The following is a 26456-nucleotide window of genomic DNA, read 5'->3' on the forward strand; positions in this document are numbered from 1 at the left end:
AATGCATTTCTAATATAAGCTTCCAGCCTTACCAGGTGGTCAGTTGTTGTCCGCCCCTGCCGGAATCCGCACTGGTAGTTTGAGATCACTTTATTCCTTTCCAGGTACCAGACCAGCCTACTGTTAATCATTCTTTCCATGGTTTTGCAGATGCAGCTTGTTAGTGCTATTGGTCGATAGTTAGCTGGGTCAGAGCCGTCTCTTCCCGGTTTAGGTATCGGTATAACTGTGGCTTTCCTCCAGCTGTTTGGGAAAGCGCCTGTTTGCCACACACAGTTATAGACCCCTAGCAGGACTGCCAATGAGAGTTCGGGAAGGTGCTTGAGGAACTGGTAATGGATTTCGTCTTCTCCAGGCGCTGTGTCATGTGACTTGTCCAGCGATTCCCTCAGTTCCTCAAGCGAGAACGGTTTGTTGTAGTCTTCATTGTTCTCTGACCTGAAATCAATGGGGTGTCTTTCCTCCCTGGTTTTGACTTTTTGGAACTCTGGCGTGTAGTGTGCAGTGGATGATTTTTCTGCTATTGAGGATGCAAGGCAGTCAGCTATTTCTCTGGGGGACGTGACAGTTCGTCCTTGATTTTTCAAATGCCCTATTGCATTTGATTCTTTCCCTTTGATTCGCCTTACTGCCTTCCAAACCGCTCTAGCAGAAGTTTTGGCATCCAGACTGCCGACAAAACTTCTCCAGGAATTCCTTTTGGCTGACCGTATGGTTTGTCTAGCCTTTGCTCTAGCTATCCTGAATAGCTTTAGGTTTTCCTGGGAAGGATTCTTTATAAATGCAGCCAGTCGTTTTTTCCTATCACCAATAGCACTTTTGCAAGCTGTATCAAACCATGGTTTGCTAGGCCGTTTTGGATTTGCAGAGGTTAGGGGTACAACTTTCCTGGCTATACTTAGTAGCTTGCTAGCAAAGGTATCAGCTGGGTTCTGTTCATGGAGGATATTTTCTGTGATATCCTCAGAGCATCTTTTTTGGAATTGTTCCCAATCGGCCTTATTCAGTTTCCACCGCTGAGGTCGTCCCAATGAAGGGAGATTGTTAGTAATGATGATTGGGAAGTGATCACTTCCCCGTAGATCATTGCTAACTGACCATTTAAAATCGTCCAGAAGTCCGGGGACGCATACGGTGAGGTCAATGCATGTGAATGATCCAGTTCCTGGGTGCAAGTAGGTCGGTGATGCATCATTAAGTATGCATAAATCATGTTGGAGGAAGATATCCTCCAGCATACGACCTCTTGTGTCGGTATTGTTGGATCCCCACATGGTGTTATGGGCATTGAAATCCCCAAGGATTAAATAAGGCCGGGGGAGTTGTTTCAATAGGTCCTCCATGTCTGTTCGGTTTAATGGAGCGCCTGGTGGTAGATACAGGCTGCAGCAAGTGATAACCTTGTGAAGGGTTATCCTAGCTGCTACGGCCTGTAGTGTGGTCTGTAGTTCTACCCTCTCATGGGGGATGCTATCCTTCACAAGGATACAGACTCCACCTGATGCTCTCTCTGCATCCTCAACATTCTTGGTGTAAGCACGGTAGCTTCGGAAGCTGATGCAATCTTTTAGAAATGTTTCCTGTAAGCAGACAGCTACAGGAGTCTCAGAGTCCATCAGTAGCTGCATTTCCTCGTAATTGGCCTTGAGGCCTCTACAATTCCACTGTACAATTCTGGAATCCATGGCTTATTCTAGATGACCTACTTGGAGCTATTTGGCCTTGGGAGGCCCCCGGGGGGGGTTTCCCTTTATTCCAGTGACCTTGGTATTTTTATTCTTGGGTTTGGATGGAGAGGAGGACAACCCCCTTTTGGGGGAAGTCTTTCTCTCTGGAGAGGGGAGATCCCTCTGGTTAGAGCGGAGGTTATTTCCTCCTCTCTCACCTCGGGCATCCTCTCCGCTTTGATTTCTCCCCTTAGGGAGTTGGTCAACCTCTAACTCAGTAGAGGTTGGGGTGTCTGGCTGGGTTCTCTGAGGAGAACCTGTGTCAGACATGATGTCTCCGGGTTCTCCCGGAGTATTGGTTTTGACATGCTGCTCAGTCTCCATGCTCTCATCAGCGAGCACAGAGAACCTGTTCTTTAGCATGACAACAGGGCTTTCTTGTTTCTTCAGAGGTGTGTTCTTTGGCGGTGTTTTCTTCTGAGTTGGGGGAGGAGGAGGGGGTGGTGGGGTCAATGTGTCCGTCTGTGTGGCTATGGATCTTCCTTTCTTAGCAACAGCCTGGGCGTAGGTCTTTGTCAAGCCGAATTGGCCCTTGGGTAGGGCCAGTACAGCCGATTTCGCCTGGCTAAAGGTACATCCGTTTCTTGCCTTGTACTCCTGCACGGCAACCTCCTGTTTCCACACAGGGCAGTCCTTGGAGTAGGCTGAGTGGCCAGCTTGACAGTTTGGGCATTTGAACTGGGCTGTGCAGCCCTTGTCCTCATGACCCTCTCCAGCACATCTGGCACACACAGTGTTCCTCTTACAGACTGCCGCGCCGTGTCCATAACCCTGGCACTTGAAGCACCTCATGGGGTTAGGTATGTAGGGCCTCACTGGAACTCGTAGGTATCCTGCCTTCACATACTCTGGCGGTGTCCTAGTTCCGAATGTGAGGATAATAGTGGCGGTTTTGACCTCCTCACCCTCCCTGCGCCTGGTAATGCGCCGGGCATGGGTGACTCCTTCAATGCCCTCCACTATTTCCTTCTCGGAACATTCCAGTAGGTCCCTAGAGCTGATTACACCTCTGCTGGTGTTCAGACTCTTGTGTGGCATGACTTCCACTTGGAGATCACAGAGTCTTCTGCATCTTAAAAGCCCATCAGAGTGTGTCTTGCTGTCTACTTCTACAAGGAGTTCCATTGTTTTGTGTAGCTTAGACACACTCTTGGGCTCTCCCACTACTGACTTGAGTCCCTTATAGATAATAAAAGGGCTCAACTTGGTCAGGCTTTTTCCCTCCTCTGTGCATCTAACCACCAGAAATGATGGCCAGGTGGCACAGCTTTTTGCGACCTCCTCTTTTTTATCGTCAATTCGTCGTTTCTTGCCCAGACATAGGTCTGGGGCAAGTAGTTTTGTGTGTGTTTTTTGGTCCATATATATTTTGGTTAATTCGGCACCTGTGCTCCCCACCCGCCATCGAGTCCAACAAGGGGACGGGCCATTCGGATGTCCAGAATGAGCCCGCCAGGGCTACACAGGTGCTATACTCAGTCAGCTGCTACATCGGACATGTGTCCAATACAGCAGCTCCCTGATTGACCCTCCAGCCACCGCCCTCCAGCATAGGTCGACGACCTATGCTGGTAGCTCGGCATGACCAGCCGGTTGACCCAGAGCGGGCCATCTGGGTCTCAGGTCTAGGGGAACTTGGAGCCAAAGTATTGTGTTGTTGTGGTTTATCCTCAGATAGCCACCACTCAAACACCAGGATCTCTTTATCCCCCCTTACCCGTCGCAGTCCACGGCAAACGGACTGGTCTAGGACGTAGTGAGAATTTAAAGTTAAGGAGACAGTGTGATGATCAATGAAGGCAGACTTAGGAAAAGAGGAGGCAGACACAATGATAGAAAAGAAGTAGGGCCCTTTTGAGCTCCAAAAGTGCTAAGGAAAGAGGAGCGCAGTTTAACGTCATGTCTCGGGACGCTTCTTGTCATTTAACTGTAAGTGTTCCTTCCTGACTTTCTCAAGTAAAGAGAATAGCCCATATCAAGGAATGAACTAACCAAATGTAAATAAGACCCATCCAAATGTATTGAGCTTTTCAAAACAAGAATCACAGGATTTACAGACAATTTTGAATGGATAGCAAATGTGTTTGATTTTTATCTCGCAAGGAGAAAACATAGAGCTCGAACTGTATGTCTTGGTGTATGTAGGTGTGTAAGCATGGGAAGATGAGGTGTACATTGCCAAACAAATATTTGTTGAAATCTCTAGACTTAGACATTTATACAATGAGCTCAACACCTTTATATTATACAAATTATAACACTCCAAAGAGATGAGTAAAAAAACAATTCTTACAGAAAACTTTTCCTGGCCAGGATGAGAATGTTAAAACTGTCTGCCACGTAACCAATGTCCACCTGAGCCAGATGCCAGGAGTCCAGATTGTACACTCGATTCTGAGAGAAGCTTGTTGGGAAGAGACCAGTGGACCAATCAAACTGAAAACAGACAAAAAATTATTAAATTATTTTTTACCCTCAAAATTATTACATTATTATTATTATAACTTTTATATAGCGCTACTTTCATGCTTATAGCATGCTCAGAGCGCTTTGGTCCAATCTCATTTGTGGACCAGTGGGGGGGAGGGGGTATCTAGGAGTTGGTTTTCCGTGCTTCTTTAGGTGCTCAGTAAACGCAACTCTGCCTGAGTCGGGTGTCAAACATGAAACCTCGAGCCCCCTTCTAGGTAGCAAAGACAAGCCAAGTTCAAGCGCACTTAGCCTCTCGACCACGCTTCCCACATGGAGAACTACTGGAGAAAGTTATTTTTCTTCAAAGTTAAATTTTTGTTTACAACCAATAAGAAAATTTTTCACCTAACACCATGAAACCTACACTGCATAATTTCATATACGATTTTTCTCCACTTTTTTAAAGGCTTCCTAGGTGGGCAATAAACAAAGCCAACAAATCATAGGCAAGACCATTGTCAGGGTTCACTTAAGCTTGGCTGGACTTGGTTGGTGTGTTTCTTGACTTGGCTCGTTAGGGGGTATGAATCTTCAATAACACTTAACAATACTTGTTTAATTACTCAAATAAGAACAGTTACCACTAGATAGCCTACACATCAACTCCAACTCCAAATCTCCAAGAATATAATATTTTTAATATCCAATATTGCTCAAGTAAATATTAATAAACAAACACCAGTCCAGGAACATAATACACTAACGAACGGAGGAGAAATAAACAAAGGGATATAACTCTTTCATACTTAAATAGTACAAAGAAATAACTCAATCACTCTCGCCATACCTGCCCCTGACAACCATGACAATAATTTAAAATAAGACTTAATTTGCTTAGCTAGTGGCTGTGCATCTTTCATATAGCACATTTAGACTTTAGTTGTCAAAATATGGGGGAGAAAAGGCTCATAACAAAGACAAAGCAATTTGAAAGACATACCTTCAACCCCACAGAGATTTCCCCAGCCAGAGGCTCTGAAAACTTGTAATAAAACTCTAACTGGCATGTTTTGTAGGAGGTCTGAAGTAGCGGTGATTCAAGGATTGCTACGGCCATGTCTCTACCACTTAGACTGTCAACAAACAGCATATTGCCATAGGGAGAATCTAGAAGCAGAAACAAGATTTAGTCTTTTTATCAGATATTTTGTTCACTCTATAAAAAAGCTTTGCTTAATAAACTAAGGTGTCATGAATGAATGATGTATGATCTATTTTTACAAATGAGCCAATGACCAGAGATGTGTTAGATGTCAGACAGGAGAGAGACCAGCGTGTGATATGTGCCATGAAGTATAATAAAGTTTCTGTGTTTTCATCCAGTTGTTAATCACATCTGAACCCAGGGACACCTAGACGTAGAGAGAACCTAAGGTAGTTTCTAGAGAGCTATAAGTATAGATCTAGTTAGCTGTAACATATATTTGGGGGCTCATCTATACTTATAGCTCTCTAGGAACTACCTTAGTTTCTCTCTACGTTAAGTTGTCCCTGGGTTCAGCTGTAACATAAGGATCGGTTCATCTCAGCTTGAACAGTTTAAGTCTCTGGCTGTGCTGTAGGACTTACTCAGTGTATGGTCATAGCCCAGACCGCTGGTTAGAGACGAATGTTTCATTGTGTGATTGCTGGCAATGACCCAGTGGAAACTGCCTTTGCTCACTTCTCTGTAGCCGCATAGGTCACTTTGGAAGGAGCAGTTGCCACAATGGACTTCATCTGAGCCATTCAGACAGTCTTTAATAAAGTTGCACCTCTGGATGATGAAGAGGTTAAAACTATTAATCAAGCATAAAGCTTCAATCAAGTACAAAAAGTTTACATAAACTTTAATAAAGTTGCACCTCTAGATTATGAAGAGGTTAAAACTATTAATCAAGTATAAAGCATCAATCAAGTACAAAAAGTTTATAGTTGTCCAGTGGTGCCTAACCTTTGACCTTCTGATCTAATTGCTATGTTGTAAAGTAAAGTTCCCCCTTTCAGACCTAGCAATCTATGGGGCAGGTGTCATATGTCAAAGGTCATCTGTTTCCATTGTTTCGCTATGTTGGAGGGTTCCTAAAACTAATCCTTTATGAGATGAACTGCACATTGGTTTCTAATCATTAGGCTTTCCAAATAGTTCTTCTCTAGGGGAGTTTTAGGGCCAGGGTCCTATTCAGACCTCTCTTTACAGTGTGCACTTTGAAGGACATGGTCAGTAGTCTCTGGGGACACTCCACAAGGATAAAGTTCAATTTTAAGCCTAAGAAACATGTGATTCTGTTGTGTGCAGTTCAGTGGGGAAAAAAATAATAAGTTGGTAATGTCAGAAAAGCTTGTAAAGAAAGCTAGTTTTTCTTGGAATCGGGATGACAACTGGTCAATATTTTGTTTACTCTACTCTCTCTTTTATTTTGGTCATTTCTTCCAATTTGGCCAGTATGTCAGCTTCTTTGACACCAATGTCATGAGCCACTAGCAATGTAAGCAGACGCTTGCAGAGGTCAGTTAACACAGGATATAACCAGAGAGCCATAGGTTGGACATAACTGATGTAGCACAATCCCATAAATTATTTTTAGTCAAAACCAATTAAAAAAATGTATAAATACTTTATTCAAATCAATGGCTTTTCCATCTTCGGAACACACAAACATTTGCGGCTCCTGCGTACTTGTACACAAGCCTGGCGTGTAGCTGATGTCATCGACGGCTGTGTCAGCTTGACCATCGATCAGAATCTGACTTTCAAAAATAATGACAAACTCAGTGTCAGTGGTGATGTTGAGTGACTTCTGCTTCCAGTGGTCACCTGGAAGTCAAACATAAAGACAAAGTTTGAATCAGGGGAGAGAATCATTTAACACATACAAAGGTATAAATATTCTGAGTTCTAATTGCACTGCCATCTCATCACTTGATCAACTGAAGACTGATGAAACACTCAAGGTCCTTGTAATTTTATTTAAACCATATATAAAATCTGATCAAATGAAATGGATGCTTAATAAAGAAATAATCAAGTTTATGAAATTAACTTGGAGATAATAACTGATTTATTTGCAGGTTCTGAAAAAAAAAAAAGTTTATGAATCTAATTCATGATGTTACTTTGCAAGAAACATTAATATTTGATGAGTAGTATATAAGAATGGGGAGGCACGGTGGCTGAGTGGTAAAGCTCTTGGTTTGCGAACCGGCAACCGGGGTTCGAATCCTGGTGAAGACTGGGATTTTTAATTTCGGGATCTTCGGGTGCCTCTGAGTCCACCCAGCTCTAATGGGTACTTGACATTAGTTAGGGAAAAGTAAAGGCGGTTGGTCGTTGTGCTGGCCACATGACACCCTTGTTAACCGTAGGCCACAGAAACAGAATACCTTTACATCATCTGCCCTATAGACCACAAGGTCTGAAAGGGGAACTTCACTTTACTTATCAGAATGGAGGCATGGTGGCTGAGTGGTAAAGCACTTGGCTTCGAACCGGGGGTCTTAGGTTCAAACCCTGGTGAAGACTGGGATTTTTTTATTTCGGGATCTTTGGGCGCTTCTAAGTCCACCCAGCTCTAATGGGTACCTGACATTAGTTGGGGAAAAGTAAATGTGGTTGGTCGTTGTGCTGGCTACATGACACCCTCGTTAACCATAGGCCACAGAAACAGATGACCTTTACATCATCTGCCATATAGACCACAAGGTCTGAAAATGAAACTTTACTATATAAGGTAAATGATGCATTAATGATCTATTATTTCATTAAACTTAGTAGTAACATTTCAGAATCAATTTGTACAATTTTAATTCAATAGTACTATGCTTTTGCTTAAATTATAAGAATTCTTTAATAAACAAATCTTATCCTAGTTAAATGTCACTGGCTAGCATGTTTTTCACTACCTGTGTTTTCTGTAATGGTGGAGAGGAGATGATTCATGTTGAAGTCCAGCCAGATTAACAGAGTTCCTTGACCTTGCATGTGGTAAAAAAAGCTCAAACAACTGCCATCAGTTAGCGGTAATATTTCAGACGCAAGTCTGGCAGATTTCCCATGATGCCTTAGCACATTCAAAGTGTAGATATAATGACCTTAATAGGAAAGAAAATGGCTAGGTCTTGCATAACAGATTTAAAAGCAACGTTTTATTAAAAATTTTTAGACAGCATTAATACTCTATGACGAATGATTATAATCTTTGGATTAAGAAGCCAAATGCATTATCATTTAACCTCTGACCTTTCACTAGTAAGTATTTAGACACAAATTCATAAATGAAGATTTCTGATTATAACGCCCCCCACTAAACCACTTGTAGGGGATGGATGTAGGCAGGGTTTGAACTTCGGACTATCAAAATGACTGTCTGGAGCACATACCATGTGACCAAGCAGCCATTTTGTGTACAAATAAGATTTCGCCAAGTTTACATTATTTGTATCAAGAACTCAAAGCAACTTGTATTCTTCCCCTGGGCTCTGACTCACCATTGGATGTGTTAGTGGTGTGATCTCTGGATGGCCCAGTGCCGTCATTCAAAGTAGGACCGCTGTGACGCAGCCAGTCAAAGTCATCTGCGTCTTTTACATTCTGGTAAGAGCAAAGGTCAGTCTCAAAGTCACATGATGCTGGCTGAGGACAGGCGGTGTTCAAGATACTAATGTCGTCAATTGCAATGTTTCCCTGCTGACTGGACTTGACCACTGCTTCAAATGCAAGCTTTCAACATGAAGAAAAAAAAATTAGTAGCAGTATCTTGATATACTGGCAAGTATTTGAACCTAATGAGTATCTTGAGCCTAATGTATTCTAAATCATTGATTTTCAACATTAGTCAAGACCCAATTTATATAGTAAAAAAAGTAAAGTTCTCCTTTCAGACCTTGCGATCTATAGGGCAGATGATGTAAAGGTCATCTGTTTCTGTGGCCCACAATTAATAAAGGTTTCATGTGGCCAGCCCAACGACCAACCGCCTTTACTTTACCACAACAAATGTCAGGTACCCCTTTAGAGCTAGGTGGACTCAGAGGTGCCCAAATATCTCAAAATTAAACAAAATTAAAAATTCCAGTCTTCACCAGGATTCAAACCCAGGACTTTAGTTCTGAAGCCAAGCGCATTACCGCTCAGCCACAGCGCCACCCCAATTTATATAAATAAAAAACTGAGTGTTCTACTGCTCAGCCACCATGGTGTTGGCCACCACTAGTTGGTGTGGTGGTGAATAAAACTTAAATGTAATCACGCACAAATCACCTGAAAGCTGATGCCCGATTCTAGAGCTGCGTACGCACTTCTCCAAGTGTCCCCTGAGTTACCTCCCCTGCTCCACATCAGGGTGACATCCCCTTCTTCTGTGAGGCGTTTAACGGATAAGGTACCCATGTTATCTCCAAACATATGATAGTAGAATCTCAGGCAGCTACTCTGAACAGGTCCAAGAGTTTTGGATATCACACCAGCCCTGTTTAATGGCTTGAACTGGGATCCTTGTATGTAGAGATAATGCCCTGTTGAACACAGAAACAACAACATCTTTGTTATATGTTCTTTGTTATAAGTTCTTTGTTATATTTTCTTTTTTAAATATGTTCTTTGTTATGTGTTTTTTGTTATGTTCTTTTTAATATGTTCTTTGTATATGTTATATGTTCTTTGTTATGTGTTCTTTTTATGTTCTTTGTTATATGTTCTATGTATATGTTATATGTTCTTTGTTATGTGTTCTTTTTATGTTCTTTGTTATATGTTCTTTGTATATGCTATGTGTTCTTTGTTATGTGTTCTTTTTATGTTCTTTTTATGTTCTTTGTCATATGTTCTTTTTTTTTTTAAATATGTTCTTTGTTATATGTTCTTTGTTTATAAATTGACACATTCAAAGAAACTGCAAAAAAAAAAACAATTTATTTACTTTTTATCTGTACATCAAGGCATTTATAGTTATTAAAGTTCAGATATAAAGTCCATGTAAGATAAGACATCTACTTATAAACTACATAGATATAAAGTCTATGTATGCAGGGTTGGCCCTAAAAATTGTGGGGCCCCATGAGAAATGGATTGCGCGGGGGCCCAGTCTGGGTAGGGACAAGGATAATAAGTGATAAGAGTTTGTATTGGAAAATACATTTATCTTTGCATTTTATTCATTCTTTACAAAGTACAAAATCACCATCAAATTAACTTTATGAGCCTTGCGTGTAGCGAAATCATACGGTATATTATCAAAATTCTGTTCCCTACATAGATCTAGCTCAATAGCAAGAATTGCCCAATTGTTAAATCTATCTTCATGCATTGTTGGTCTAAATAATTGAATGACACTTCAATATGACAATTCGTCTATTTTTTCAGGAGATTTTTATGTTTTCAGGAGATTTTTATGTTTTCAGGAGATTTTTATGTTTTCAGGAGATTTTCATGTTTTCAGGAGATTTTTATGTTTTCAGGAGATTTTTATGTTTTCAGGAGATTTTTATGTTTTCAGGTGATTTTTATGTTTTCAGGAGATTTTTATGTTTTCAGGAGATTTTTGTTTTCAGGAGATTTTTATGTTTTCAGGAGATTTTTATGTTTTCAGGAGATTTTTATGTTTTCAGGTGATTTTTATGTTTTCAGGAGATTTTTATGTTTTCAGGAGATTTTTATGTTTTCAGGTGATTTCCATGAGCTCCTGGAAAATCAGAAGGCGCGGGAACCCTGTAATATAAGTTATAAAATGGTTTAATTTGATATTTTACACCTAGAATTAGCATGGGGCCTATGAAAGTGCAGGGCCCACTGCGGCTGCATAGTTTGACCAGGCCTCTACTTATTAACATTAGATATAAAGTCTATGTAAGACAAGAGTTACAAATAAGTATATAAGTCTTAACTCTTTCTCTCCGTAATTATTTACCACATTCTAGTGGAATCAACATTGGTATCGTCAGTTAGGAGAGAAAGAGTTAAAGCTGTAAAACAGTTTATTGCAAATTTCAAGCAAGTTGAAGTTTCAAGACAGTTGCTTTAAAAAAAAAATACCCTCTATTTCAATACTCTACTATACCTACCATATGGTGTACCATATGTATGATCTATTAGTGGACCTGGAATTGAAGTATTGGATGCATTTTGGCCTTGAGACAAAATCCAGTCTCCATTATCCAAACTATCTTGAGTAAATCCACACAGGTCTGTACTCTCAAAGTCACAATGTTCTAAAAAATAAATGTTATAAAATAAAAAAACAAAACACTGAGGTCTAATTATGATCATATGAAATTCAGTCTCAAATGAATATTTAAATGCAGTGCCTTCATCAGGTTAACATCAGGTTAATGAAAAAAGCTCATTTGTTTAAAGTCTATTGGCAGAATTTAAGTCATTGGTTAATATGCATGACTGAATGCATGACGCGTAGGACATAATCATCTTCTTTTTTGAAGTAACGTCTGTATTATATAAGATAAGATAAGATTACAAAAATATTTAGGTAAAATACTGAAAGCAATTTTTAATGTTCATTAATAAAATTTAGTAACAGCGCTTTTACACAACACAGATTTCATTGTTACAGAAAACTTGAGAAAGACACGAAAAAAAAAAAAAAATTTCGATCTTTAACTTACTCATTTCTTCCCAGCATTGACCAGAGTTAGCTGAAACATCATCAATTCTTATGTCCTCTGGGTATTCACTGGCTAATATGTTTTCTAGGACCAGCTAGAACAAATTCAAAGTTGAAATACAATAAATGAAAACAAAAGATAGGAATAGAATAGACCTACTTTTTGTTTTGCCTGGGAATAACAAAGAGTCATAGACTAGCAAATGTTAGAACTCAGTCTGTTAGTTTGGAGATTAAAGAAATTTAGACAAGTGAGTGTGTTATAAAAAGAATGAGATAGAATACTGCAGTAGGCTACAATTTTCTAAAATATTACAATTCTTATATAAGATTTCCTTACGTTGACCACTTTGGGCTGACCACTGGTCAGTTCATCAGGTGAAACATAAATATTAGTATACAGCCAATCCTCTGCTTGTTCACCATCCCTATGCCATAATAACCTGGCAGTCTGACTGTCTGGGAATAGCAACAAAAAAAAACTTTTATAAAATGGCTTGCACTAATAGAGAATAGCACCCTAACTTTACACTTTTTTAAAATTTTATTTCTTTAATTGTGGTACAATAATTTATTATTTGTGTTTTCAAAAACGACACTCTCTCTATGGCCTCCTTCAGTTCCCCCCTCTCCACGCAGCTGATGTATCCAAAGGAACAGCAGTGCCGATACAGTTTGGGGTCAGCAGCGTCGCAGGTTCTGACAGAGTGTTGCACTGGGTGGTGGAAACTGAAAAATGACACTAACAGTTGGGAAAAAGAAGAAAGGGATAGATTCACATGGAGAGTCAGCATCAAGGAAGAGTGCTGGATGGCAGATGACATACACACCAGAAGGGTGAAAGAGGAACAGCGCCTGGTGATAACAGAAGCTTAAACTGTGATCGCAGCTGTGTACCAAGGATTGGTCTCTTCAGTTATATTGTTTTGTAAAATGTTTTACATGTTTTGGATGTTCCTTCAGAGTTGAAGATAGTTTACTTCCTAGTCCAAACCTCACACAGGACGACGGGGGATGGGAGCGGGCAGGGTTTGAACCCTCGACCGTCGATAAATCTGAACGACAGTCCAGCATGCAAACCGCACGACCAGGCAGACGTAAGTGCCACTGAAGTATTACTATGTTTTATTGGTTCACTAGAAGCAGTTTTATTATATTTATAAATGTTAAAAAAATGTAATTTACATTTATTTGGTCATCAATATTACATTAGATTTAAGACTGGAAAGAATGTAACAAAAGTTAAAAATGAAAAAAAAAAAAACTCTGGTGATGGTATAAAGCTTTTTAAAGTCATTTCAAACACAAAACTTTAGTTATAAGCATTTTCTGGATTAAACTAAAGATATTCTACATTGTTTGCTTTATAGACTCCAGATGGTCATTCAGAAATGAAGATTATAAGATCCTAGCCCTAACCTCTGGCTGAACATCAAAAGATGGGAGCAAGCTGGGTTCTAACTTAAAACTACCATGGTGACAACTCAAGCACATACCCCTCAACCAGGCTGCCTATTATTCTAATGCAATATAAAATTTTTAACTTTAAATAGTCATTTTTTCAACATCTATTCCAATTCCTAGGATATCATTACATAAAATTTTATAACACAATCTAAGCCTATCCAATGTTTAAATCCCCAATTAAACTATCTAAAATAGAATAAATAAGCCAAAGATATGGTATATATAAACAAAAACTCAAGACAGTGAAACATCTCAGTTACCTTTCAATAGTTTGACGTTTAAACTCCCAGCAGATGGACCTGACATAAAGTACCAAAACTTGAAGCAAAGACCCTTACTGAGGTCATTCAATGCTGGGCTGACCAACTGAGCAAACTGACCACTGACTTTAGTGGCTGGATTAGTCATGATAAAAGAACCTGACAACAAAGATTCAATCCTATTTTATAATGCTGATATGACCATTAAATGTGTAGTTCTTAAGTTGGGTTTATACATTATATAATTTCCCATTCAAATCAAATTTCAATGGTATTTTTTTATTCTTTTAGAAACTTCTTGCAGGATGGATGGGAGTGGGCAAGGTTCAAACCTTGGACCATTGTGACAAGAGTCTGAAGGGCATGGATAAAAATAAGACAGCCATGTAGTTTCAAGTGGTTTACCAACAAATTAACACCCAAGATAGTTTTACTATTAAGTGAACCTTTGAATTATATATCACAAAACAACCATAGGTATTTGTTTCTACAATCCAGAGTAAAATATATTACTTTTATTGTAATGATAAAAATGAAATCATTTATTCCCACATGATACGCAAGTTAACAAAGATAAATATGCACATCATTACAAACCAGAGGTAAGTATCACAGTTAAAATTAGTTATAAAATTACGTTTGGGAAAATATATCCTCTCTAATTGAAAAAAAAAAAAAATTTTATGCTTCAGATTTGGATATTGGAAAAACTCTTCAACTAATAAGACTAATCAAAAGTGAATGACACTATTCTTCAATTTAAAAATCACAAAAATATTAACTGTGGCGTACTATCCGATTCCAACTAATGAAATATTAGTTCATTCGCCTCTCACAACTTCATCTATTTTTAATTTTCATGTGGGCAGTTAATTTGTCTTTTTAATTTGTGCATATGGTACATTATTTTACTTTGTTTTTATTTAGGTCTAATTCATTCAGATTTCAAAAAAAAATCAACAGAAAGTTTGCCTTCCTGTCCTTTCATTCATGTCTTTTTTTTTAAATATAATTTTTGAAAACTAGAGAATACTTTGAACACAAATAGTAGAGTAATGTGTTTGTTAGATGGCATAGTAATGTGTTTGTTAGATGGTATAGTAATGTGTTTGTTAGATGGCATAGTAATGTGTTTGTTAGATGGTATAGTAACGTGTTTGTTAGATGGTATAGTAATGTGCTTGTTAGATGATATAGTCTGATCGTTAGATGATATAATAAAGTGATTGTTAGATGATATAATAATGTGTTTGTTAGATGGTATAACCTGATTGTTAGATGGTATAATAATATGATTGTTAGATGGTATTGTTAGATGGTATGTTAATGAGTTTGTTGGTCCAGACATTACCTTGAGAGCTGTCACTTGTGTGGTCATAGGACATTCCTGAAAACTTGAATGGACTCTTGGACGTAATCATCCAATCAAAGTTGTCGCTGCTGCTCTGGGTCCACTGACACAGTGAGTCAAAGGTACAGTCTAAGGAGCTAGGAGCTGCATGGAGAGGAACAAGAGATTCAGAGATTGAAGAGACAGGATAAAACAATCATCTACATTTCTAGGACTCCTTTGTTCATGAGTTGCTGATCTTCCATTGAGCACCCCCCCCAGGTGGCGGATAGGGGAATCCTCTCCGGAAATACCCAAGATGGACCACAATCCAACCTGCTGCCTTAACAACAAGTAGAGGGATCCATAAAGGCTAGGGCACTTTACCCAAGAGTTAAGGCAGCTATCCAGAGAGCTGAAAGGGACACTCTCCCAGATGGTTGTGTGCAGGGCTAATAACCTTGTCATATAAAAAAAAAATATTGCTACATAAGCTTCTAGACACAATCTTCTCTTATCTTATCTTATATAATACAGACGTTACTTCAAAAAAGAAGATGATTACGTCCTACGCGTCATGCATTTAGTCATGCATATTAACCAATGACTTAAATTCTGCCAAGTCACTGGTTTTCCTGGCTAGCTCAGGCAACCCATTCCATGCTCTAATAGCACTAGGGAAGAAGGAGTATTTGTACAAATTTGTCCTAGCATATGGGACGAGGAATGTGCCTTTATCTTTGTGTCTTTCAGAGTATTTTATTAAATTTTGTTTTTCTATTTGAAGATTATGGTTCAGTGTTTTTATGTATGATTGCTACTTTACTTTTGAGCCTTCTGTCCTGAAGGCTTTCTAAATTTAGTGATTTTACTAAAGGTGTTACTCTCGTCAAATGTCACAAGAAAAAATGGACAGATCTAAATGAAAAATAACCTAGGCATGATTGTTGTTTTGCAATCCATCCATCCATCCCAGTGACGCAACAGCCCATGGAGGACTCTGGCCTGCTTTAACACATCCCTCCATTCAGAGCCATCCATCCCAGTGACGCTACAGCCCATGGAGGGCTCTGGCCTGCTTCAACACATCCCTCCTTTCAGAGCCATCCATCCCAGTGACGCTACAGCCTATGGAGGGCTCTGGCCTGCTTCAACACATCCCTCCTTTCAGAGCCATCCAACCCAGTGGCGCTACAGCCCATGGAGGGCTCTGGCCTGCTTCAACACATCCCTCCATTCAGAGCCATCCATCCCAGTGGCGCTACAGCCCATGGAGGGCTCTGGCCTGCTTCAACACATCCCTCCATTCAGATCTCTCCAGAGCCTTTCGTCTCCACGCCCTAACCCCAAGCTGTTGAAGATCTGCCTCCACATCATCAATCCATCGCATTTGGGGTCTGCCTTTGGGGGGATGGATGGACTCCAAATCCAACAACTTAAGTCTAATCAAAATTTTTCCTCTCCCACAATCTTAATTTATTACATTAGAAACTAGGGAGATCCACATCCACATTAAACTGCTCAATGTTTCTATTATCATTTGATACTTACGGAAAGTTTTCGTCTCTGGGGGAGGCAGGGTGGAGATGATTCTCTGATCACAAGTTCCATCACTGACCAACACATCATCGAGAGCCAGAGTTCCATCCTTGGACTGGACTACAACTCCAGCTATGACAAACTAACTCAAGAAACAAAAGCAGACAGTGAATGGAAATCTAGCTCAAGCAACAAAAGTAAACAGTGAATGGAAATTCAAGCTATGAAACATCTGGGGAAAAAGATTTCCAAAATTAAAAAATCTGAGAAGATTTTCACACACTTTATTAAGGGGACGGTGTGCATATTTCATGAAGACAGATTTGGGGAATCAAAATGCTTTTTTTTTTTTACATAGATTTCGAGGAAACTGTTTTGTTGGATATTTTTCTATAGAAAAAGACTTGTGGAATCAACACAGACATTTTATCAATTTTTAGAAATACCTGATAATTTTAAATTAGTATTAGCCATCAGTCAGGAGAAATGTGTCCAGATTTATGAAACATCATATCTGTTAGGTAAAGTAAAAAAAAACCTGTCAAACCTTGTGGTCTATAGGGCAGATGATCATCTGTTTCTGTGGCCTAAGGTTAACGAGGGTGTCATGTGGCCAACACAATGACCAACCAGCTTTACTTTTCCTTCACTAATGTCAGGTACCCACTAGAGCTGGGTGGACTCTTCACCAGGATTGGAATCCAGGACCCCCCAGTTTGGAAGCCAAGCGCTTTACCGCTCAGCCACCTCGCCGCCTTATATCTGTTAGGCCTTTAGAGCATATTATCTAGGTCCAGATGTGATGAAAGAAATCAGAAAGGAATATCACAAAGGACAAGATAAAAGAATGGACGTCCCTGCCATTAAAAGAGGTTCTAAGGCAAAAGACAGAGAGGAATGGAGAAAGACAGTCGACGAATCATGCATGGTGCCCCAACGGTCCAACAGACTAAGGGATAGGTAAAGGTAAAAAAAAACAAAAAAAACTACTTACATAGTAAGGTTCAGTTTTTGTGATAGTGACTTGGACTTTCTGCCACTCGTCTGACTGTAGGGCTGTCAGATTATACACTGCCTGCCTGTCTAATGGATCCTCCAGAGATGATGTCGACACAAGGACATTAAACAATGAAGCTAAGAGAGTTAATCAATCGGTTTAGCATGATTAATTTATGACATTTTTTAAGAGAATACATACATAACAAATATAATTATTGTTAATATTGTATTCTGATGTGGACATTGAAACAATGAATTCCTAATTAATTCTAACCTAAATTTTCATTTTTGGGTTTATACCACCAAGGTATTATTCTCTGCTAAGCCTTATAGTCAAAGACAAATTTGATATGCAAAAGAATTGGGAATATTGTTTGGTGTTGCTTTCAGAAATATGGAATCCTTGTAATTAAATATCTAAATTGTGTTTTATTCTTGGTATTTCAGTCAAATAACTCAATTTGAAAGAAAAATTCTTGTATCTGAAAGTCAAAGCTTAAGGACAATTACAAAGTTGTTCTCGTCTATCAGTGTGGATTATTGTACAAATTATAAGAACATTGCATTCTTACTATTCCTTCTGCATGATATCACAGTATTGAAAATTGCTATGTCTATCTACTGAAAACATCACTTATCCACATATCTATCTAAAAAAGTTAGGTACCTCCTTTTAGAACTTGTGATCTATAAGGCAGATGATATAAATCATTTGTTTCTATGGCCAATGGCTAATGAGGGTGTCATGTGGCCAGCACAACAGCCAAATTTCCTTCCTTTACCAATTAATTTCAGGTACCCAATAAAAATGGTTTGACTTAGGGGCATTATAAAAATCCCAAATTTCAAAATGCCAGCCTTCATTGAGATTTGAACCTGCGGCCCCTTGGTTCAGAAGCCAAGTGTGTTACCACTCAGCCACCATGCCTGGTACATATCTAGTGCTGATTAAGTATGCATGGAAAAGTACAACCGGACTACAATATGGTCGATTGAATTCTAAACTGTATCCCTGTACATTACAAGAGAGACTGACCACTGGCTGAGCTCACGTAGTACCAGAAAGACACACACACTGGATGAGTAGCATTTATCCACTGGCTGCGCAGCTCAAACTGACCTCCATGGAAAGCATCTTTGATGTACAAGGACACAAAGAAACCTAGAGTAATACAAAGTCATGATTAATTTTTACCAGTACTCTCCAATTATGTCAGAGTAACAAAACTATGTGAATATTTTGTTGAGTGAATAATAATACAGTTTGAAAGATGACTAATGCTTGTTAATTCAGTTGTATAAATGAGTCTTATAATCCGCTGGTATGAATATGCATGTTATAACATGAGTGGACCAATTCTATCTATATTGAACTTTTTATAAATACTTTAATCATAATCTTTAAAGATACAGGTTTTGCAAAAGTTTATGTGTTATTCATTTAAATGTTATCTAATTCTTTTTTCCCAAACAAGTAACTTAAATTCTTTTTCAAAATTTACCCGTCAATTTCAAAGTATCATATTTATTAGAGCACTTTAGATGCCAGGAGCCACAATGTTTTCCCCAAACAAGACCTCTTTTGATTAATGAGACTAATCTGTAATTGCAAATTAGAATATCAGACGCTGTTTGATTCTTTTTTTTTTCTTTCTTATACTTGACATCTCTGGGATCCAAAAGCCTTTTTATATTCATTTTGTAAGTGAACCTATCCAGTCCTATTTTCTCTCACATGAAGATATCAAGGATAGATGACTTAAAAGTAAAGTAGCAATTATACATAAAACACTGAACCATAATCTTTAAGTATAAAAACAAAATCTAATAAAATACTCTGAAAGACACAAAAATAAAGGCACATTCCTCATCCTTTATGCTAGGACAAATTTGTACAGACACTCCTTCTTCCCTAGTGCTATTAGAGCATGGAATGGGTTGCCTGAGCTAGCCAGGAAAACCAGGGACATGGCAGAATTTAAGTCATTGGTTAATATGCATGACTGAATGCATGACGCGTAGGACGTAATGATCTTTTTTTTTGAAGTAACGTCTGTATTATATAAGATAAGATAAGGTGTTTCAAATCAAGCTTGTTTACATCAAAGTTTCAAATGAGGCCTTAAAGCAAGTCACTATTTAATATACCATGTGAATGTTGACTTTGGTGGCACTAAGTGCATGTGACCAAGCCCTTGGAAGCTACCTATATCTGAGAACACTGCAGCGTTTTGGCATTTAGCAAAACCTTTTTTTTTTTCAACATTTATTGAACATGTAGCTATAAATATAACTAACTAAAGATGAACTACTGTTTAACAACAGTGAAATATTTAACTTTCTGACCTTTGCTGGTGCCTGTGGTGTGGTCAACAGGTGGATCTCCAGGACCCATCTGACCACGACTTCGTAACCAATAATAAAGATCAGTTGTGAATCCACAGGAATCTCTTTCAAAATCACAGGATGCAATTGGTGGACACTGTCCATTTTCAATGTGAATGTCATCTACACTGAAGCTAGTTGCCCCCAAGAGAGGTACTCTACCTTCAAAACTAATCTGTAAATGAAACAATATGCTTTTATCTTGAATGGCAGGCTCTCAAACTGTAAAAACTGGCTACAGATTAATAGTAACTAATCAACTGTAATCAAATAAACCTACTAAAGCAGTAATGCCAAAGTACCTCAAAACCCTATCATAAACTTTCAAAGTATTAATAACAAATCAGCAGAGAGAAGCCAGACTTAAATGCAAAAACAGAAACTTGAAATTTATAAAAGCAGACATTTTCAAAGCAATAATGAAATTTGTAGGAAAGATAACCATGTAGGAGTTCTTTTAGCAATAAAAAAAAACACACTAGTAGCGGAAGAAATTACTTTACCAAACTCAAAAAATATAGAATCAACATTTCATAAAATTAACACCTCAACATCCCTAATAATAGGTAGCATCTACAGACTACCAAAGTCTAGCTTAGAGTATATGCAGGAATTATGCAACCAACTTACATTACTTAAAGAAAAACATAAAAATGCAGTTTTTCGGATTATGGGTGACTAAAACCACCATGATATTAATTGGAAATCATTAACCATAAACTTAATTTAGGATTTTGATATGAACTCTAGTTGAATTTTACTTCAGATGTATTATACATTTCTAGCTCCTCCCTGACAAACCACTTTTTACAAGTTCTATTATCTTCGTGGGAAGCGTGGTCGAGAGGCCAAGTGCGTTTGAACTTGGCTTGGCTTGGCTACCTAGAAGGGGGCTCGAGGTTCGACACCCGACTCGGGCAGAGATGTGTTTACTGAGCGCCTAAAGGCAGCACGGAAAACCAACTCCTAGATATCCCCTCCCCCCACTGGTCCACAAATGAGATTGGACCAAAAGTGCTCTGAGCATGCTATAAGCATGAAAGTCGCGCTATATAAAAGCTATAATAATAATGGGCTCCAAAAATACATTACATTAAGTGGAACCTGGACACTTCAACATTTCAAAAATAGCTCTGACATTTCTCCTAGAAATTCACAGTTTATGAAAATCTTAGTGAAAAAATGGCTTATTTGGCCACACAATAGAAGCTCTGGTTTGACAGTTATAATTTTTCAAACTATAATCATCCTAAAAATAAATCTGTCTGTTTTGAACACACTTTGAAAGGATGTTACCACAATGGACATTGTATTCAGTAAAGAGTTGAATAAATAATTAGAGGTTTAAGTAGAAATTACCTGGACTGTCAAACTGGACAGTATTAACTTCCTCCCGCGCAATGAGCAGTCTACAATCTTCCAACTAAGGACAGGTCACACACCTCTGTCAAATTACCATCTCAATAAAATAAATCCCACACAACTACCCCTTTGTAGACACTGCACCCACCCTTCTGAAACCGTAAACCATATCCTTTTTGAATGCTCCTTCCTAATCCACCTTAGGCAGACCCTACTACCACTCCAGCCCAACATAACCAACACCCTGTAAAGCAGTGCCAAACAACTGAAGAAAACTATTTTTCCTTGGCACAGTCAGCAAAAGAGCTCACAGCTCAGCAGCAATAAAGCTGGCTAGAAGAAGAAGAGAAGAAGCTGAACTGTCAATAGAAGAACTTGATTGTGAACATTCACTGGAAAGACTCTTGAGAGACAATCTTTTCCCTTTGACACTTCTTGTGTGACTAAAGAGGCCAGTCCTTGATGCATAGCTGCGGTCACAATGTATGTGTAATCACCAGACAATGTTGCCTTTTCACCCTTCTTTATACTACTGTTGCGTATGGCATCTGCAATCCGGGACCCTTCCTTTATGCTCGCACTCCATGATGATCTATCCAGTGCCACTTTTTCCCAGCTAGTGTTGATTTTGAAAAGCTTCATTTCGCATTTGCATACATCTGTATACCGTAAAAGTGGGCGACCAGCTGTTCTGCCTTCTGTTAGATCACCATACCGAATGTCTTGTGGAAGTTGACCTTCTGGCATTCTAAGAACATGGCCATGCCAGCCAAGGAGTTTGCTGCTAATAACACAGCAGATGCCCTGACACCCTGCTCGTCGTAGCAATACTGAATTATTATACGACTGAAGCATTACAACTAATAAATAGAATGAGAAATGAGTGGCCACTACAAGATAATAAAAAAAAAGAGAGACATTGATTGAAAAAACATTTTGTTTAGGTTGCTTGTTCCTTTCTCTGGTTATTCATTGACTTAAAAGTGCTTTCATTTATACACATAATCAAAACATAGCAACACAAAAAAAAAATTTAATACTTTTTTTTTAAATTCAAGTTTGAAGTTTGAAAAATGTTGTGATGACAGCCCAAAGCACACATCAAGTGATTAAGCATGTTAAAGTCATTGCTTGCTGTGCTGGAAAAAAAAAACATGCATGTTTGATTTTTTTAACTGACCTTGAACTGGGAAGTGACATTGACTGTCGACTGGGCAAACACCCATCTTGGGAATGAGCCAACACTGGTCCAAATGCTGCTGCTATGATCTCTCGATCCATTCGGCCAGTAAAAAACTTCCATGCTGGCATTCTTGCCGAGCTCTACATAGTACCAGAAGGTGAGACACTTGAGTCCAGACTGACCAGAGTACAATGGACTGATCAGGACAGAGTGGTCACCAGGAGTTCCAGCACTCATTTTGATGTAATGACCTGGTGTAGACAAAGTTTAAACAAGGTTGCAATGTGGCAACATTTTAATCTTATGTTAAATAGCACAGCCAGGATTATAGGAGTCACCTGTATGCATAATGTCACGCTTGACAGCACACAATAACTGCTGACCAGTACTGCTTCAACGGTCAGTATTATTAGGTCACATTTGTATGCATGGGAATAAAATAAAGCAGATTATTCTAAATAACCTTCATTTGCATAAACTAAATATCTAAGGTCAAAATGAACTTAGGAGAAGGTGATATAACTTACTAGCAGTATCGGAAATATCGATATCTGTTACTTTATATGGCATGTGGATATGGCTGTTGGAGTTTGTTGGTTGGTTGGTTGTTGATTGTTCACAATCATTGAAAGTTAGTCATTAGTCATTGTTTCAAATAGCCATTGTTACAAGTATTCTGTATTAAGTATAGGAAAGTTCCCCTTTTAGACCTTGGGATCTATGGAACAGATGATGGAAAAATCTGTTTCTGTTTCTGTATTGGATAATTATAACTATTATTCTGTGAAGGATTATTGTTCATCTGTATCTCACTGTGCAATATTTCAACTCTAAAATTCTATTCAAGTTATCATTTTGAATGACTTATTTTGTTGAATTGAGTTTGAAAGCATTCAACTAAGAAAATTAGATTCAGCGTTGTGTTACTTGAAGAGAATTTATAAGCATCTTTGAATCAGTGCATGTCATATCATTGTGGATACAATACACATCTCTCTCCAAAAACAAATTTGTGACAGCAGGTTCTGAGCATGGACACTGTTAACAGTGGAGTTAGAAAATACAAATAATAAGGCACTGGCTTTGATTCTGAAAACTAATAGGTCAAATACAGACTCAATTTTAGCCTAAAAAATAAAGTTAACTACCATCAGGAGTCCATGTTGTATAGTCAACCGTTGGGTCACCTTCAGAGACAGAGCTAGCCTGTATCCTTGACCAGTCTTGTTGGTCAGTGGTGCTCTGATAGTAGCCGCACATGTCCAGTTCAAAGTTACATTCCACTGCAAGAGAAAGGCCAATATGAGATAAACATTAAATTAGTAGTTTAATTTATGATAGTAATATTGCATTGATTCACTTGCTCAATTGGTGTCATGGCTGCAGACAAGAGTGTGGTGCAGTACCTTGCTGACTAACAATACCAAAGCCTTAGTCTACCGGACCTGTGTGATGAGCACTCTTCTATATGGAAGAGGCGTAAAATACAACAGATCTCAATTGGTCAATCTATAAATTTCAGCTATTTTAGTTGGCCGCTCTATTGACTGCAGCTATTTAGTGGTCATTTTATTGATTACAGCTGTTATTTCAAATATTTTGTTGTTCAAACCAAGAAAACTAATACCAAACACATTTTTTCCACACAAAATAAAAATATTTTCTAGATTTTGCTTTTAATGTGAAGTAATCTAATAGATCTTATTCCATATGTTAGGACTAATTCATACAAGTGCTCCTTCTTCCTTACTGCCATTAGAGAATGGAATGAGATGCCTGAATCAGCCAAGAAAACCAACAACTTAGCAGAGTTTAAGTCGCTAAATGTGAAGTAATATAATAGATCTAATTCCATATGTTAGGACCAATTCATGCAAGTGCTCCTTCTTCCCTAGTGCCATTAGAGAATGGAATGGGATGCCTGAGCCAGCCAGGAAAACTAACAACTTAACAGAGTTTAAGTCACTGATCAACATGCATGAGTAGAAGATGACAGTAGCTGTTGCATCTTTAAACTAATGTCAGTAGTCTCTGCTCATGTTCATTTATTCCAAATCAGAAGTTGTTGATTTATTTAATCTGACAAAGGGAACAAAAGCTCTTACTAGAAGGTCTAAAAAGAAAACCATTTATTTAGTCAAACATACTTGTGGCTGGACATGGGCCACTGTCCAGTGTGATGTCATCCAAAGCAATATGTCCATAGAATTGAGTCATTGTCCCTTTACCAAAAAATGAAATCTGAAATAGATGTGGTGGTAAAATTATTAAATTAATGGGACAAATTTACTTAATGAAGATTAGCTGATTAAAAAAAAACAAAACAACTTAATTGCTATCTTATAAATTACATATTTTTCTTCAAAAGAAAAGAGAATTTAGATTACTATATCCATATATTAATCTAATTGTGCTTGTTAGTTAGAGGATTCAAACTCTGCTAAGTCATTGGTTTTCCTGGCTGATTTAGTCTTTTGTCTTGAATTGTCTCTGAGTTTAGTGATTTTATTAACATTTTATTCTAGTCAAATGCAAATAGTCCTTTTTTTATAAATCTCTTGGTTCTATTTATCGTCTGTTCTAGTTTTGTTATATTTTTTGAGTTTAAGGGATCCCAGCCGACACATATTCTAATATTAACAAGGGTAAAAAGCATTTTAGTTTTATGTTCTTGTTTTTTGATTTATTGATTTAATCAGTTGATTGATTGTGACAATGTAAGACCAGAAGAGGTTTTTCACATGTTTGACACTTTAAATATCAAGAAGTAAAGTTCCCCTTTCAGACCTTGCAATCTATAGGGCAGAGGATGTAAAGGTCATCTGTTTCTGTGGCCCAAGGTTAATGAGGGTGTTATTCTGCCTGCACAATGACCAACTGCCATTACTTTTCCCTAACTAATTTCAGGTACCATTAGAGCTGGGTGGACTCAGAGGCACCCTAAAACCCAGAAATTCAAAAATTCCAGTCTTTACCAGGATTCGAACCCAAAACCCTCAGCTCAGAAGCCAAGTGCTTTACCACTCAGCCACCATGCCTCCGAATATCAAGATCTTTACCAATATTGACAAAACCAGGCCCCACCAAGCCCATTCTGAGTAAAAGAAATAAATTATTTTCTGAACATGTTGGTTTTTATTTCAAGAAAATCTGAGGACGTTTAATCCTCATGACTATTTTAGGTCCAGCATGTCCATAATCACATGAAGTATCAGTCAGACTTAGAACAACTTCATATTTAATCATCATGACTATTTTAGGTCCAGCATGTCCATAATCACATGAAGTATCAGTCAGACTTAGAACAACTTCATATTTAATCATCATGACTATTTTAGGTCCAGCATGTCCATAATCACATGAAGTATCAGTCAGACTTAGAACAACTTCATATTTAATCATCATGACTATTTTAGGTCCAGCATGTCCATAATCACATGAAGTATCAGTCAGACTTAGAACAACTTCATATTTAATCATCATGACTATTTTAGGTCCAGCATGTCCATAATCACATGAAGTATCAGTCAGACTTAGAACAACTTCATATTTAATCATCATGACTATTTTAGGTCCAGTATGTCCATAATCACATGAAGTATCAGTCAGACTTAGAACAACTTCATATTTAATCATCATGACTATTTTAGGTCCAGTATGTCCATAATCACATGAAGTATCAGTCAGACTTAGAACAGCTTCAACTTTGTTATCGTCTTATATCACATAAAAAAAAATGTAATGTCAATACTTGAAAAAGTCCCGTGGGCGTGATGCTAGCCTGTCCAAGCTTCCACGAGTCCTCTGTGTGTGACTGGGTAAAAAGGCGCTGAGAGACGCCGCCCTGAATGATGTAGACATCCAGTTCAATCAATGTACCAAATGTGTGGTAGAAGATAGACAGACATCCGTTTCTCATGGTACCAGGATCTAACAGGCCTGTTACGAGCTGGCCAGTCACTTCTGCAAAGGAAGACATTAAATGAACAGCTGTTATTAGAAGCCAGCTGGAGTTTTTTTTTTCATGTTACAATGCTTATTATATGTTTACATTATTTAATTTTAAATATATTTTAAAATTCTGGCTTACCAGCATAAACATACAGCTTCATGTTCGTATACTAAATTAGTAAAGTT

At 38.3% G+C, this 26456-nt stretch overlaps 1 protein-coding gene across 1 annotated transcript in view; it reads right to left on the bottom strand.

Moving 5' to 3' along the window:
- Positions 1–26456, bottom strand: part of LOC106053220 (MAM and LDL-receptor class A domain-containing protein 1-like) — a 107682-nt gene that overhangs the window by 21526 nt on the left and 59700 nt on the right. The window contains exons 39-58 of the mRNA XM_056043065.1: positions 26071–26282; positions 24467–24560; positions 23468–23602; positions 22317–22570; positions 19736–19949; positions 18426–18551; positions 17385–17524; positions 16403–16532; positions 14873–15016; positions 13522–13680; positions 12135–12253; positions 11796–11889; positions 11238–11384; positions 9439–9692; positions 8667–8898; positions 8082–8270; positions 6797–6996; positions 5769–5955; positions 5140–5306; positions 4021–4163 (exon numbers count right to left, since the gene is read on the bottom strand). Of these exons, the coding sequence (XP_055899040.1) occupies positions 4021–4163; positions 5140–5306; positions 5769–5955; positions 6797–6996; positions 8082–8270; positions 8667–8898; positions 9439–9692; positions 11238–11384; positions 11796–11889; positions 12135–12253; positions 13522–13680; positions 14873–15016; positions 16403–16532; positions 17385–17524; positions 18426–18551; positions 19736–19949; positions 22317–22570; positions 23468–23602; positions 24467–24560; positions 26071–26282 (3340 nt within the window). The remainder of the gene's footprint in view (positions 1–4020; positions 4164–5139; positions 5307–5768; positions 5956–6796; positions 6997–8081; positions 8271–8666; positions 8899–9438; positions 9693–11237; positions 11385–11795; positions 11890–12134; positions 12254–13521; positions 13681–14872; positions 15017–16402; positions 16533–17384; positions 17525–18425; positions 18552–19735; positions 19950–22316; positions 22571–23467; positions 23603–24466; positions 24561–26070; positions 26283–26456) is intronic.

The sequence above is a fragment of the Biomphalaria glabrata genome, chromosome 10, assembly GCF_947242115.1.
Source record: "Biomphalaria glabrata chromosome 10, xgBioGlab47.1, whole genome shotgun sequence".
In the NCBI taxonomy this organism is placed as follows: Eukaryota; Metazoa; Mollusca; class Gastropoda; family Planorbidae; genus Biomphalaria; species Biomphalaria glabrata.